Source organism: Monodon monoceros, unplaced genomic scaffold (assembly GCF_005190385.1).
Source record: "Monodon monoceros isolate NGI ecotype Baffin Bay Population unplaced genomic scaffold, NGI_Narwhal_1 Super_Scaffold_5, whole genome shotgun sequence".
NCBI lineage: Eukaryota > Metazoa > Chordata > Mammalia > Artiodactyla > Monodontidae > Monodon > Monodon monoceros.
The window spans coordinates 77,867,341-77,881,511 of NW_021703782.1; the positions used below are offsets into that span (position 1 = coordinate 77,867,341).

At 34.6% G+C, this 14,171-nt stretch overlaps 1 protein-coding gene across 3 annotated transcripts in view; it reads left to right on the forward strand.

The window, feature by feature from the left end:
- The window catches only part of ZCCHC7 (zinc finger CCHC-type containing 7), a 233,908-nt gene that overhangs the window by 2,603 nt on the left and 217,134 nt on the right, over positions 1-14,171 (forward strand). For all 3 annotated transcript variants that reach the window (XM_029201323.1, XM_029201325.1, XM_029201324.1), the window contains exon 2: positions 2,250-2,880. In XM_029201323.1, the coding sequence (XP_029057156.1) occupies positions 2,271-2,880 (610 nt within the window). In that variant the 5' untranslated portion in view covers positions 2,250-2,270. The remainder of the gene's footprint in view (positions 1-2,249; positions 2,881-14,171) is intronic.

Here is a 14,171-nt window from a genome sequence, read left to right on the forward strand (position 1 = left end):
AGACCCAAGGAAGTCTGTTTTTATTTTATTTCTGTAGTTTATTTTTGGCATACATTCACAGGTGTGCCTATGGCTCTTTTCTTAATCCCTTTCCTTTGGGATGGCTCCAAGAGTAGTACAAATTTGTAACTCTGTAATGTAGCTCTTTAATTTTTTCTGTGCTGCACCGGAATTATGTTTTATCTTAAGTCCACACTGGATCCTCAAGATGGATCCAGTGAGGATTTTGAAGGAAGCATAATTCCTTTGACTTCTTTTAGAATTAATTTACCTATTAAATAAAAAGGAAAGGATTCATCTTTTATTTGTATTCCTCTGAAGCTAACATTTCAATATAAACTGATAAATGCTATGAGCATTACTTTTCAGACAGCCACATTCAACTTGTATGACAACAGCATAGCAACCTGAAGGACAGTGCAAAAAGGGAACAGGTATATTGTACCTTTTAGAAGGAAAAAAAGGCATTAAAAGTTGGGTCTCCCCCCCCAGCTTTATTGAGATATAATTGACAAATAACATTGTTTAAGGTGTACAACATGATGATTTGATATATGTATATATTGTGAAATGATTACCACATTAAGGTTAGTTAACACATCCATCACCTCACATCTTAACCTTTTTTGTGTGTGGTTAGAACATTTAAGATTTACTCTCTTAGCAGATTTCATATATACAGTATTGTTAACTCAGAACTTTTAATCATCTTTTTCCCCCCAGCTTTATTGAGATATAATTGACATATAACATTGTGTAAGTTTAAGGTGTACAACAAAAGTTGGTTTCTTTATTTCTGTAAAACAAGAAACTCCAGCATGAGTGTAGTACATTTTTGGCTCTTGTTCATTTGATTTTTGGAGTCAGCAGGTTGTATCACCAAAAGTACCCTGACATTTTGGGCAGAGAATTGATAAACTAAGAAAACAACTAGTCTTTCTAAATTGTATCTGTATAGCTAAAAGTAGAGTAGAAAGAATAAATTGTCATTTTTAATTGTTCTCTATACTGTGCCTGATTTTTTTTTTAAACAAAAATGAGTTTTTTTCCAGCACTCTCATTTTGATCAGTGTTCCATTAGTACCTAATTGAAACATCTGTGTAGATTTTTGGTTGATGATATGAGAATCTTTGAAATAGTTGGAGACAGCTACAAAATTCATCTCATCATAATTTTCATATTTTAGACACATAATTAGATTTATTAGGGCTTTAGAACAAATACCTGATGATATTATTCATTTATTTATTCATTTGTTAGTTCAGCAGACCTTTATAGAGGTCTTACTAAATGCTAGTTACTCTGCTTGGTTTTGGGGATCCATTGTTTAACAAAGTGCATATAGTTCCTGCCACCCTGGGGTATGTGATTTGTGCTTGTGGGAAATTTACATTGCACTAGTAATTAGAAATGTGAATGTCTTGAAATGTAAAGTGCTATGGAAACCTATAAAGGGTCGACAGTTTGGTGGGTCAAGGAAAGCTTCCCTGAGGAAGTGATATTTAAACAGAGTTGAAGGATGAGCAGGATTTACTGTGCTCACAGTAGGAGTAAAGTGCTCCTAAAGCTGAGTTTTACCTCTATTTTAGGTCTTCAGTTAGTTTGTATTTCATACATATCTTTATAGGTACAGAAATAAACTAAGTTTATCAGCTATTTTTATCTATTCTTTTGGTCAAAGATCAGAAGGCCTGGAGATTAATTTTTTAATTGAGAAGACAAATATACACCAAAACAGTAAATATGATAATTATGTCCTTTTGTGGATTTTAGTCATAATTGAAGTAATATTCCTGTGTGAGAATGTATACCAGAAAAGATGAGATACAGAACCAGAGCCAGGGAAAAGATGAAGAATGGATGGAATAGTAGTGAGAATGACCTAAAATATTTTTGTGATTTTTAACATTGTGGAGAAAAAGTGATTGGTGTCTGAAACAGTGGATCTCAACCTGTTTTTCCTTTCTAACATACTTGTGAAATATAACATTTCCATTAATAACTGTAACTCAGTTTGTTGGCAGTAATTTTCATTTGGGAGGGGCTGGGCATTATTAGAGTGTGTCATAACAATTTAGAAAATCTTGAAAAATGGTACTACTCTAAGAGAAAAAGGTATTTTAGTATGTCATTGAGAAAAATGATGGCCTTCACAGAAGTTAGCTCTAAGAGGTGATATCATTATGCACTAAACAGGCATGATCTGAGCTGTTAAAATATATTCTTTCTATGACTTTCTGTTTTACAGCATCAAGGTTACTGACTTTGCATGATGTTTGGTGGTTATGAGACCATAGAAGCATATGAAGATGACCTTTATCGTGAAGAGTCATCTAGTGAACTGAGTGTTGATAGTGAGGTGGAATTTCAGCTCTACAGCCAAGTTCATTATGCCCAAGATCTTGATAATGTCATCAAAGAGGAAGAACATGAAGAGAAGAACTCTGGGAATTCTGAATCATTCAATAGTAAACCAAATCAGAAGAACTTAATTATCCTTTCAGATAGTGAGGTCATCCAGCTATCAGATGGGTCAGAGGTCATCACACTGTCTGATGAAGATAGTATTTATAAATGTAAAAGAAAGAATTTTAGAGTCCATGCAGAAGAAAAGACCCAAGGTCCTCCTGCTTTTCTTCATTCTAATGAGTTGGCAGATAAGAAATGCAAGAGGGATATTGAGAAGACTAAACCTGGAGAGAGATCAGGTACAATCCAAGAGGTCATGATTATAGAGGTCAGTTCAAGTGAAGAGGAAGAGAGCACCATTTCAGAAAGCGATAATGTGGAAAGCTGGATGCTGCTGGGATGTGAAGTTGATGATAAAGATGACGATATCCTTCTCAATCTTGTGGGGTGTGAAAATTCTCTTAATGAAGGTTAGTATCATATTGGCCATTATGAAAAGTAGTATCATCTTTAATAAGGAAGACTGCTTTTCCTAAACAAAAGACCATTAGGGTCTGCTCCATTTAATTCCTCACCTTTTGGTCTTGTTTTTTGGCTTGTTTTTCATGAGACTCTTTTACCAATGGCCACTTTAATGGTGGTCTGTCTGAACATCAGAAATGTATGTCAGGATATCAAAGACACTCTGCTTCTGCTATAAGCAAATTCATAACTGCTTCTTCCTGTTTGGCTAGAGCCAGTTCTGGACCTGAAATCTTAGTTCCCCTCTCTCTCTGCTTGGTACCACAGGTGAGTACTCCATCCAACTCTGACATTGGCCCTATGCTCTTATTTGGCCAACTCTGTTGGTTCTACCTCTTCCTAAGTGATTTGCTTACCCAGGAGGTAGCCATATAGCAAGCATGGGGAATGCCTGGTATACAGAAGATATGGCATTAGTATTAAGATTTTTAGTAACTCCATAATCAGTAATGTAGGAAACTATGAAGAAGCTGTAAGTCTACAGTAGACTGTAGGAGAGAATGCAAATTCTTGAGAGCCACATAATCAAGAATTGAAATTTTGGTGTTAGTTTTGTCTCTGTCACATGTAGTCATCTAGTATTGATGCTTATCCTTTTAAAAAGTCCCTTTTATTTTTCTCCCTTTATGCTTAATGTGTAGTCTCTTGCAATATTTTCCTAAATGATCTTTTATATCTTCCCTGTATGCTGTTGTTAAATTGGTAGTCTTGAAATGCCCTTTACTCAGTACTTTACTGCTGATCCAAAACCTTTAATGGCACCCACTTGTCCTCAAAAGAAAATGCTGATATTGAATATAGATCATGCTTTGGGGCCCCAGAGATTGACAAACTTTTTAAAGAGCCAGGTAGGAAATATTTTAGGTTTCCAAGCCATAGGATCGCCTAACTACTTAACTTTGCCCTTGTAGGAAAGCAGCCATGATATCTGAAAAAATGAGATAGCTATTTCAACAGAATCTTATTTACAAAACAGGTGTCTGGCTCAGGCTGTAGTAGGCCAGCTCTGAGAATTTGACACCAAAAGGAAGAAAAGAAATAGGATAGTAGCTAGAACATAGAGCAGAATCAAGTAAAGTTTTGTCAGAATAAGAGAGAGTTGATAATGTTTTTAGGTGGAAGGGGAAAATCTCTTGAAGGAGAGATTAAACCTGTTTGGTGGATTGGGGTAAGGGAGGCAAATAAGAGATGGGCTCAGGTATATTGTCTGAATTAGTCTTAAAAGGGAAGAGACATTTAATTGCTAAATTACCAAATATTTATAGAGGTGGAGGATAAAGAATAAATTCAGATGGATTGAGGTAGATGAGGGAATATATGAGGATGTGTTTGATTTTCTTGGGAAAATGAAAGTGGAAGTGGGTCTGGAATTGGACAGGGGATACTTAGAGGTTTAGAGTGTGGGAAAGATGTTTAGGTGCTATGGGGAATACTGTTAGGCAGTGGATCCCAATATGTTGAAGATGACAACTTCTTTAACTTCAAAAAAATTTGTGGACCCCCCGCCCCACATAACTATAGTTATATTTTTAGTATTTGTTAATTGAGAAAATGCATATTAGCAAAAAGCTATTCAGTACACTCATACATGACTTTGTATTTTATTAACCACAACATTGTCTACACATTTGAAAAATATTGTATAAGGCCTGTCTGTAGCATATATGGCCTTATATAAAGCATGCCTCTGGCTACCCATTGTGATAACTGATTCTCCAGCTCCCAGGAGTCTGAAGCTCATAGGTTGGAAATCATTGTGCTAACAAATCAACAATAAGAGAATAAAAGCCTGCTTAAAAGTAGTATTCAATCAAAATTGAAACAATGTGAACTTGTAATGAACTCACTCTGAAGGATTTCATAACTTTTTCCAGTAATACCTGGGGCAGGGTGACAGAAACCAAAAGATCCAGGGTTAGGCAAAACATTACAGAATGTCAAAACGATCATTTAGCCTATTCCTTCTCTAAATTGCCTTCCCGTAACATGACACCTAGTTTCATCAAATACTAATGTGTTCATGATGATCAGCGACTTTTCTTGAATTCAAGTTCTCTATGTCCACCGTGCCACATATTTCCATTTGGGTATCTTATTGTTATTTCACATACACATACTGAAAAGCTTGATAAATTGAAAAGAAAGCTTATCTTTCCACAGAAAGAGGAGCAGGTTAACTGGATGGTGGCTCATAATGTAAGTAGGGTTTCTCAGGGCAAAATGAAAGGGATTGATGAGGGGTGGTGAGGACGGGGTTAAGGGTAGCTGAGCCATATGGAGATGAGGATTCTAGAGGAAAGAGAATGATGGACTTAGGTATGGCTTTTAGGAATGAAGAAAAAGTTGGTAATCAGGTATATAGAGAAATCTCTGGAAAACAATTTTAGTATTTTATGTTATAGACAATAAGAAGCATGGCTGTTCTTGAACTGTGTTTTGGGGGGATTATTTGTTTATTTTTTATTGAGGTGAAATTAACACAAAATTAACCATTTTAAAGGTTCAATTTGGAGGCATTTAATACATTCACAATGTTGTAGAACAATTACCTATATCTAGTTCCAAAACATTTTCATCACATCCAAGGGAAACGCCAAAATGTTTTCACCACATCCAAAAGAAACCCTGCACCGATTGAACAGTCACTCCTCATAACCTCCTGCCCCAGACTCTGACAAGCACAAGTCTGCTTTCTGTCTATGGATTTACCTATTCTGGATATTTCGTGTAAATAGAATCATCCAGTAGGTGACCTTTTGTGTCTAGCTTCTTTCACTTAGCATAATGTTTTGGAGGCTTATGCATATTATAGCATGTATCAGTACTTCATTCCTCTTTTAAGGCTGAATAATATTCTATTGTATACCTGCATTTTGTTTATCCATTTATCTGTTGATGGACATTTGTGTTTCTACCTTTTGGCTGTCATGAATAGTGCTACTCTGGACATTCATGTACAGGTATTTACTTGAATACTTGTTTTGGGTATAAACTAGGAATAAGATTACTGGCATTTCTCTGTTTCACTTTTTGAGGAACTGCCAAACTTTTCCACAGTGGCCGCACCATTATACATCCCCATCAGTAATGTATGAGGGTTCCAATTAACTGCAGTGGTTTTTATGATTACTTGTCATGTTGCACATTTCTGTTCAATTTAGTGGTAGACTCTTTGTTATTTCTTAGCAATATTGGTAAAAATATTTATTTAAGACCTAAGTAATTCTAAGTAATTCTTGATTCCAAACAGTCAGTGTATGTTCCTACTATCCATATTGAAATTTATCCTTACTCTGTGCTCCTTGATCTACTAATGCCATAATCCTATTTTTTTTCTAGTTAATAGGCAATATATTCAGTACTGATGGCTATTTGAGTGTGTTGTTACTTTCTAATCATTATTATCCCATTCACAAATAGACCTGGGGGTAGATCTGGTTCAGTTTGTATAATAGTCTTTAGAGAAAAGATTTTTTCATGTCAGTGGAAGTTTGTGGAAATTCTGGCATACTTCTGAAATGATGATGACTGTTAAACAGCAAAAATTATGATTTTGTGTACTGCTCCCCCTCCTCCGCAAACCCCTCAAACTGTGGCATATTTGAAATATCAATATAATATAAGAGAAGAGATTAGCAACTCCTTGAGGACAGGTCTTTTCCTCAGAAGCCTTCTTAATACTATTTAGAGTAATTCTTTGCCATATATATTACTTTGTTTTTCATTAACTGCTAAGTGATCAAATACTTTTTGAGTATCTACTCTATGTAGAATACATAGAGGGGATTTAAAGTGGTAAAAGACATAGTTTTAGCCTTAAGTGGCTTGGTGTTTCATTGAAGAGACAAAATATAATAAGAAGCTTAAGTAATTTATGGAAGTTTCTTCTTAACCATTGGAGTTAAGTCTCTCAAAATCCTGGGAATAGATGTGGTTGAAAACTTAAAACTTTTTAAAAAATAGGATTAGTGAATTTGAGGTAGTACATGAAGATCTGAAGGACTATGTAAGTACATCCATATTTTCCATTGTTAAATTTGTAGTAATGAGTGCAGCACCACTCTTGCTCTGTGGAAATGTGAGGTTCTTTCGCGCTACTTCAGTTTCAGTGAGATGCGTAAATATTTGTTTTGCTTTAATACACAATTAGAATACACGATCAGGCAGATAATATACAACCAGGAGACATTTTTTCCCTCTTTTTTATTTCCTCTAAATGTTTAATACTTTTCTGATTTTATGATCTGAAGCTGTCGATTAGCTTCCTTGGGTTCCATGGGGGCCTTGGTGATATAGCACTTAGGTAGTGTGCTCAGCCTAGCTTTCCTCAGTATATACAGCTTTATGATGAGGGCTCTGCTTATAATAAATCCATGCCAAAACACAGGGCTTCAGTACCTGTTGCATATGACTCAGCCCTTGCTACTGGTGGGTGTAGGAGTTTATTTCTAAAGTCTAGAAACAAACTTCATTTGCTTCACTTTCTTTACTCTTTCCTGACGCTTCTTTATGTAAATGATACCTGCTCTGTCATTTGTCTTCCTTTTAAAATTCTTACCCTTTACTTTCTTTAGTTTATTATCCCCAGTAGGAGTGTCTTGCAATTCTCATTTATTAGAAAGACAGATTTCTTGGTTGAAGAAAAGATGCACCAAAGGAAATCAACATGTTTTTTAATTTGTGAGGGTGATCTCTAGTTTGGGAAGGATTATTGTATATGACAGCCAAATGATGGGAATAAGTGCTATAGGAGTTATACATGAATAATCACCAACTTATTTTCCTGCAGAGGGAAGGGATATTATTAGCTCTTGGAGTAATTGTTAAATCTTTGTTAATTTTTAACTATGGAAATTTTTTTTTTTTTTTTGGTGGTACGCGGGCCTCTCACTGTGGCCTCTCCCGTTGCGGAGCACGGGCTCCGGACGCACAGGCTCAGCGGCCATGGCTCACGGGCCCAGCTGCTCCGCGGCATGTGGGATCTTCCCGGTCCGGGGCACGAACCCGTGTCCCCTGCATTGGCAGGCGGACTCTCAGCCACTGTGCCATCAGGGAAGCCCATATGGAAATTTTAAAGTATACAGAACTGGAATGTCGTAATGGTCTCACTGTTCCATAAACCAGCTTCAACAATTATCAACTTATGACCAATCTTTTCTCATATGTAATTCCATGTCCCTGTATTATTTTGAAGCAGATCACAGTCATCATGTCATTTCATTCATTTATTTATATACATATACATTCATTTCAATATGTATTTCTAAAAGATAAGTTTTCTTTTTAAGAAACAATCATATTATTATCACACCTAAACAAATTACCAATAATTCTTTTATCATTAAATAACCAGCCTTCAGATTTCAGCCTTCAGATTTCCCTGATGGGCTCTTAATTTTTTTTTCCTACAGTTTATTTGAATCAGATCTATTTATTGCAGTTGGGTGGTAACTTATGTCCTTTAATCTTAGGTTCCTCCTTTATCTTTCTTCTATGTGTTTTCTTTCTTCTTTATAATTTAATTGTTATACTAACTGGATTGTTGATCCTCTAGAATTCCCTGAGTTTGAATTTTGTGATATTGTTTAACATACTCCACTGTCCCCTGTATTTCCTATGAATTGGTAGTTAGATCTAGAAGCTTAATTAAATTCAGGTTTCTCTCCCTGTGATTGTGCTATCAGCTAGACACATAGATAGGTTCATTTGTTTCATTTTGCTTTTCATATGTTAATATTTAGTATTACCTTTTAAAAATTCAGTTTGTTTCATAATTATGTAAAATATTTAGAACGTTCCAAATTCAAATCAATAAGACAAGGTAAAAAGTATTCAGAGACGTCTACCTTCTGTCCAGTCTTCATCCTGTTCCCACCCTTCCTCTTAGGGGTAACTGTTAAGAGAAAATTGATAGTTTGTCCTTACATTAAAAAATATATAAGCAAATATGTATATATCTTCATATCCTCCCTCCCCCTTCTTGAAGTAAACAGTAGCATATGATCTACACTTTGCTCTACCTTGTTTTTTTTCTCTTAACAGTATATCCTGGAGATCAGTCCATAATAGTATCTAAAGATATTTCTCATTTCTACGACTATAGACTATTTTTGTGTCTTCTACACTAATCTGAGCTGGACACATTAGGCATGTAACAAATACTTTTTGGAAGTGAATGAATAGTAATTTTAAATAGTTGATGAATAATATAATTGTTACAGTTTTAAAATGTATTTTAAATAAATGTATTATAGTCTAAGTCCACTTTCAGAAGCATGCTTTATACCTATGCTTATACTCCTGGTCTTACCGTTTCTTTCTCATTTAGTAATTTTGAAAGATTTAGATTTAGCAAAAAATTAAATAGGTTCAGATTTTAAAAGGAAAATACCTTTTAAAGAATGAAGAGTTCAGCATTTTTAAAAGTGGAAGAAACCTATTAGTTCCTAGTGTATGTGACTGTTATAGTGTAGAACTTTACATTAATGTAGCACTCCTTCAGTATGTACAGTTGGGTACATCGTTCTTTTATAATAGTTTGTCAGCATTTGGCACATAGTGGGTACCTAGCAAATCTTGGGTGAATTTAATTGAAATTCTACCTTTTCGTATAGAATAGTGCTCTTTACATAGTACTACATGAGGTTGAAGTGAAATTATGGCTTTAGTAAAGTAAAATCATGAAGTGATTGATTGAAATTGAAGTATAATTATGGCTTTTAACAACTTAGTGCAGTAAGTCTTTTAACTGTTTTTGTGTCAAGTCCCTTTCACCCCTAAAAAATATGCACATAAAAGTTTTGGATACATTTTCAGAAGTTGAAGAACTCATCTAGAGGCAATTGCTGAATCCCTGGTATTTATAAGGCACTCAACCAAGACTTGATAACTAATTAAAATTTGAGTAGAGTGGGTTACCTACTTGAATTTCAGTTTTTCAAATACCTCATATTTTATTTGATTTGGGTCTTTATATATGCCTGGATCAGTTTCTACCTTGCCTGGCTGATACCTACTCATCCCTCAAATCTTAGTTTAAAGTTTATTTCTGGAATGAGGTAATGGACATAGGTTCTCAGTGGTGGCTACTAGGTCTTTTACAGCTCCGTAGTTGACTACCTGTGACTTTGGGTAACTTAATTCTTTTATTGGGAAAATAATAAATTTTATTTCATTAAGGTTATAAGCTAAAATGAGACAGTGGATAGACTAAATTAATGTAATAGGAAAATATTTTGACAAGACTCCTAACTGCAGGATAAGTTCACTATCACTGTGGCAAGCATGGGCATATAGCTTCCACTTGGTGTTTTTAAATGAGAAGTTCTCAGATTTTTTGGTGAACTCAAGTTGCTTTTGAACAACATGTCTCTAGTATGGCACTTTATTTGAATAAATTTTATTTTATTTGGTGACATTTTATGATCTACTAGTTAAAACCTAAATCTGAAGTCTTAAAATCAATCCAACAGTTACTTACTGGATGCTTACAGTGTACAGGCACTATACCGTTAAGGTGTTGGGTTTCAAGAAGTGCTATGTAGTCCCTGCCTTTAGAAACCTTAAAGTGCATGACAATATGGAAAGTCCACTCTATTACCAGAGTTAAATACATTTCTACAAATACAAGAGATGTCCCAGCACATACATAATCATTTCCAGATGAATGTAATAGACTTTTTAAAAAAGATTATTACAGATAGGCAAAGTACAAGAGTGAATTGAAAAGTAACTCTTTGAACTCAGTCTTGAAGAATGGATAGGATTTAACGTTCAGGTTAAATGCAGGGAGGGAGAATAAAAGCTGAAAACCCTAAAACTATATGATACCGTTAATGTTTAATTAATGGCTTAATATGTGGCTGGGTATGATTAAACATTTTAATAGCATATCCTTTCAGAAACCACCTCAGCCTAAATGAGAAAGGGTATTTATGTTCTGCATATGCTGTTGGAAGATTTCTTGGTTATTATTTTATTCCAGTATTTTCCAGCTATTTCTTGCTCATATGTCTCCTTTTTTTTTCCTTTAAAAAATTGGATATATCATGCAACTTTATGGAAGATAGAAAAATTTTCTCAGACGGACCAGATGCTGTATGTTAGTCAAAGGACATGACCGGCTGCTTAAAATGTGTGTTTCATGCAAGGCTGTTGAAAGTAGAACATGTCTTGAAATATAACTTTGGCTCGTCATAGCTTGTGTTCTTTACCAGCTTTTAACATAGAAAAGGAACACATTCTGTTAGTTTGGAAATATAAATAAATTAAACTTTCCTTTTAATGCTCTTCAAATCTTCAAGGTGGTATTTTTCCCCCCTTTCTGCATTCATCAGATAACCAGTCAGTCATAGGTTCTTTTTTTTTTTTTTTTTAAATAAATTTATTTATTTATATATATTTGGCTGCGTTGGGTCTTCGTTGCTGAGCTCGGGCTTTCTCTAGTTGCGGTGAGCAGGGGCTACTCTTTGTTGTGGTGCGCAGGCTTCGCCTTGTGGTGGATTCTCTTGTTGCAGAGCACGGGCTCTAGGCACGTGGGCTCTAGAGTGCAGCCTCAGTAGTTGTGGCGCATGGGCTTAGTTGCTCCACGGCATGTGGGATCTTCCCGGACCAGGGCTCGAACCCGTGTCCCCTGCATTGGCAGGCGGATTCTTAACCACTGCGCCACGCAGGAAGTCCAAGTCATAATTTCTTGAGAGATCTTATGGCCTAATAGGTCGTAAGAGTGAGTTGCTGTTTGACATACTTCTTATGGATGTATAGTTTAATTTCTGCCTTATAATTGAAAAGTGGCCACATGCTAGAGTTCTGGTAACCGAGAGGACCAAAGAGCTCCCTCCCTGATGTTTTCAGCTTTTGTAAGCGTGCACTACACAATCCCTAAAGCTGCTTTCGAACTGTGTCTGTAGTTGTAGCATGTCACCTTACACTTAACTATTGTGAGGGCATCTTTTTATTTAATTTCTAATTAGCATAATGACTTGAGCTGTGTTATTCACTGTTCCATGGTGAAGTTGTCATAGGGAGAGAAGAAATAAAAATGTTCAATTTCAACTTTACTTGTGAATGGAGTGAAGTTTGAAAGCCTTTTATGGCCATTGTTCAGCAGACTGAAAATCTCGTTAGAAATCCCAGAAATGCGAAGGCAGCTTTGGGTTGGATTTTAATAACATTTTGGAATGTTGGTATTGTATGTCGCTAATTTTTGTGATTTCATTGTTGATCAGCAACTTAGCTATGCATTCTTCCAAAGTCAACTTATGACTTTTAGCCTAAATTCATTTACAGTAGCTTTTCTTTTCAACAGTAATAAGTACCTAGGGAGAGAATTAAATTTTACTTTTTTTTTTGACGTTTCTCTTAGAAACTGATTTGATTTTCATATAAGATATACTAAATTTGTTGGAAATTGCATGTAAGATAATAGCATGCTATAAGAAAATAGCATGTTTATTGAACTAATGACTTAGTTTTGTTGCCATTACAATATTAGACATCTTCAGGTCTGCCTTTTTGTTTGTTTTTGAAATGGAGAAGCATAAAATAAGATGGCAAGATTTTCATTCTTATCTAATTGTCATAGGAAGTTGGATCCTGATGTCTGGGTAAAGAGTGTTTAAATATAAAATTCTTATAGTTGTTTGCTATAAAAATAATCTATTATGTATAGAGACCACTTGTCTAAGAAGATAAGTATAATTTATAGATAGTATGGTCAGAAGGTAGAATTTGATGTGAACTATATACGATTAGACTGTCAAACATTTTTCAAAAGAAGTACAGAAATGGGAACATTTACTTTTTTTCCCCTTCTAAGAGTAAAGGCTACTCAGAAAATTCATGACTCTTAAGTTGATCCTGTTTTTAAGACTTTGCTAAATTTGTATTTAATTTCAGGGTAATTTACTAATCTCTTGCTAATTTCCTCTTGGTTATTAACACTTAAGTAAAAGTGTTGACTTATTGGAAGTTTTTTAGCCGAAAGTTTTTAATCTCTTAAGCATTGTTTTGTTATAAATTAAAGTTATTGTCATGGTTAAGTTTTTGGCATTTTGAGTTACTTGCCAGATTGTTGTTGATTCTGCTGATAATAAGGAAATGCATATTTTAATTGAGCATCCACCATGTGTAAGGCCACAGTTTCTTTTTAAATTATACAGATACACTTAAGATAATCTACAAAAATAGATATGACTTGTTTTTTAGTTTTTGAATCTTGATCTAACAGCATCAGCTCTGGAGAGAGATGTAATTCTGGGGATAAAAATTATTTTTGTAATACATATTTGGATTCAAATATAAAGGCAGTCTAATAATGGGTTATTTAAAAGTGGATCTTGTCTGATGTATGTACCTTTTATTTCTATGACATTTTTACATTAGAATTTCATAGTTACAGTTTTGAAAATTAGTTAATGGTGGACTTGAGAGCATCTGCTCTCCCCATCTTTTGCAAATACATTTTAAGGGAAGACAGCATAATTCTATAATGGGAAAAAAATTTTTACTCTTCCCTTCTGCTTTTGCCTAAATATATAGTCAACTTATAATTACCTCAAGATGAAAGAATGCTGTTTACAGCTACTCATTGAGAGAAACTGTTTTGTTGGAAATCCCTTAAAGTGCGTAGGTCACTTCTGATTTTGCTTTGTAACTAGCGCCTGTTACAGAATTATCTACTCTAGGGAGGGAAAGCCCCAATTTCTAGAAGACTTTTCAATACTCTTTCTATATTTTTAGCTAATGAGAAACTCTAAAGATGTAGGAAACAGACTGGTTATGGCTGATAAATAAAATTGTTAAAGTAAGTCAAAAATTAGGCTTTGAAAAGTCAGGTGAGAGGAATTCAGAATATAAATTCGCAAATTTAACTGAAGAAAGGTTTTATTTAAAGAAAAGGTGTGCAACCATATCAATCTTGTAACTCCTTGTATTGCATTAGCCATTTTTTATTGTTAGATGGTCTGATTTAAACAAAAATGAACTTTGTCAATGGTTTTATTTAGAAATAGCATTACTTTCTACTTTTAAGGAGGATTTTAATTGTCAATAAAATTTCATTGTTGAAAAATCACCTCACTCCCATATAATTAGTATTTTGTTCTTTATTCAATACCCTGTATCGAGTCCACCTCTTTTGGGTTTGCTTTAAAAACTATATAAATTTTGTGGGAGAATAAATACAACTTATGTATTGCTATAAAGGTATTCTTATTTGAATCTAGTATGATTGGTTTTT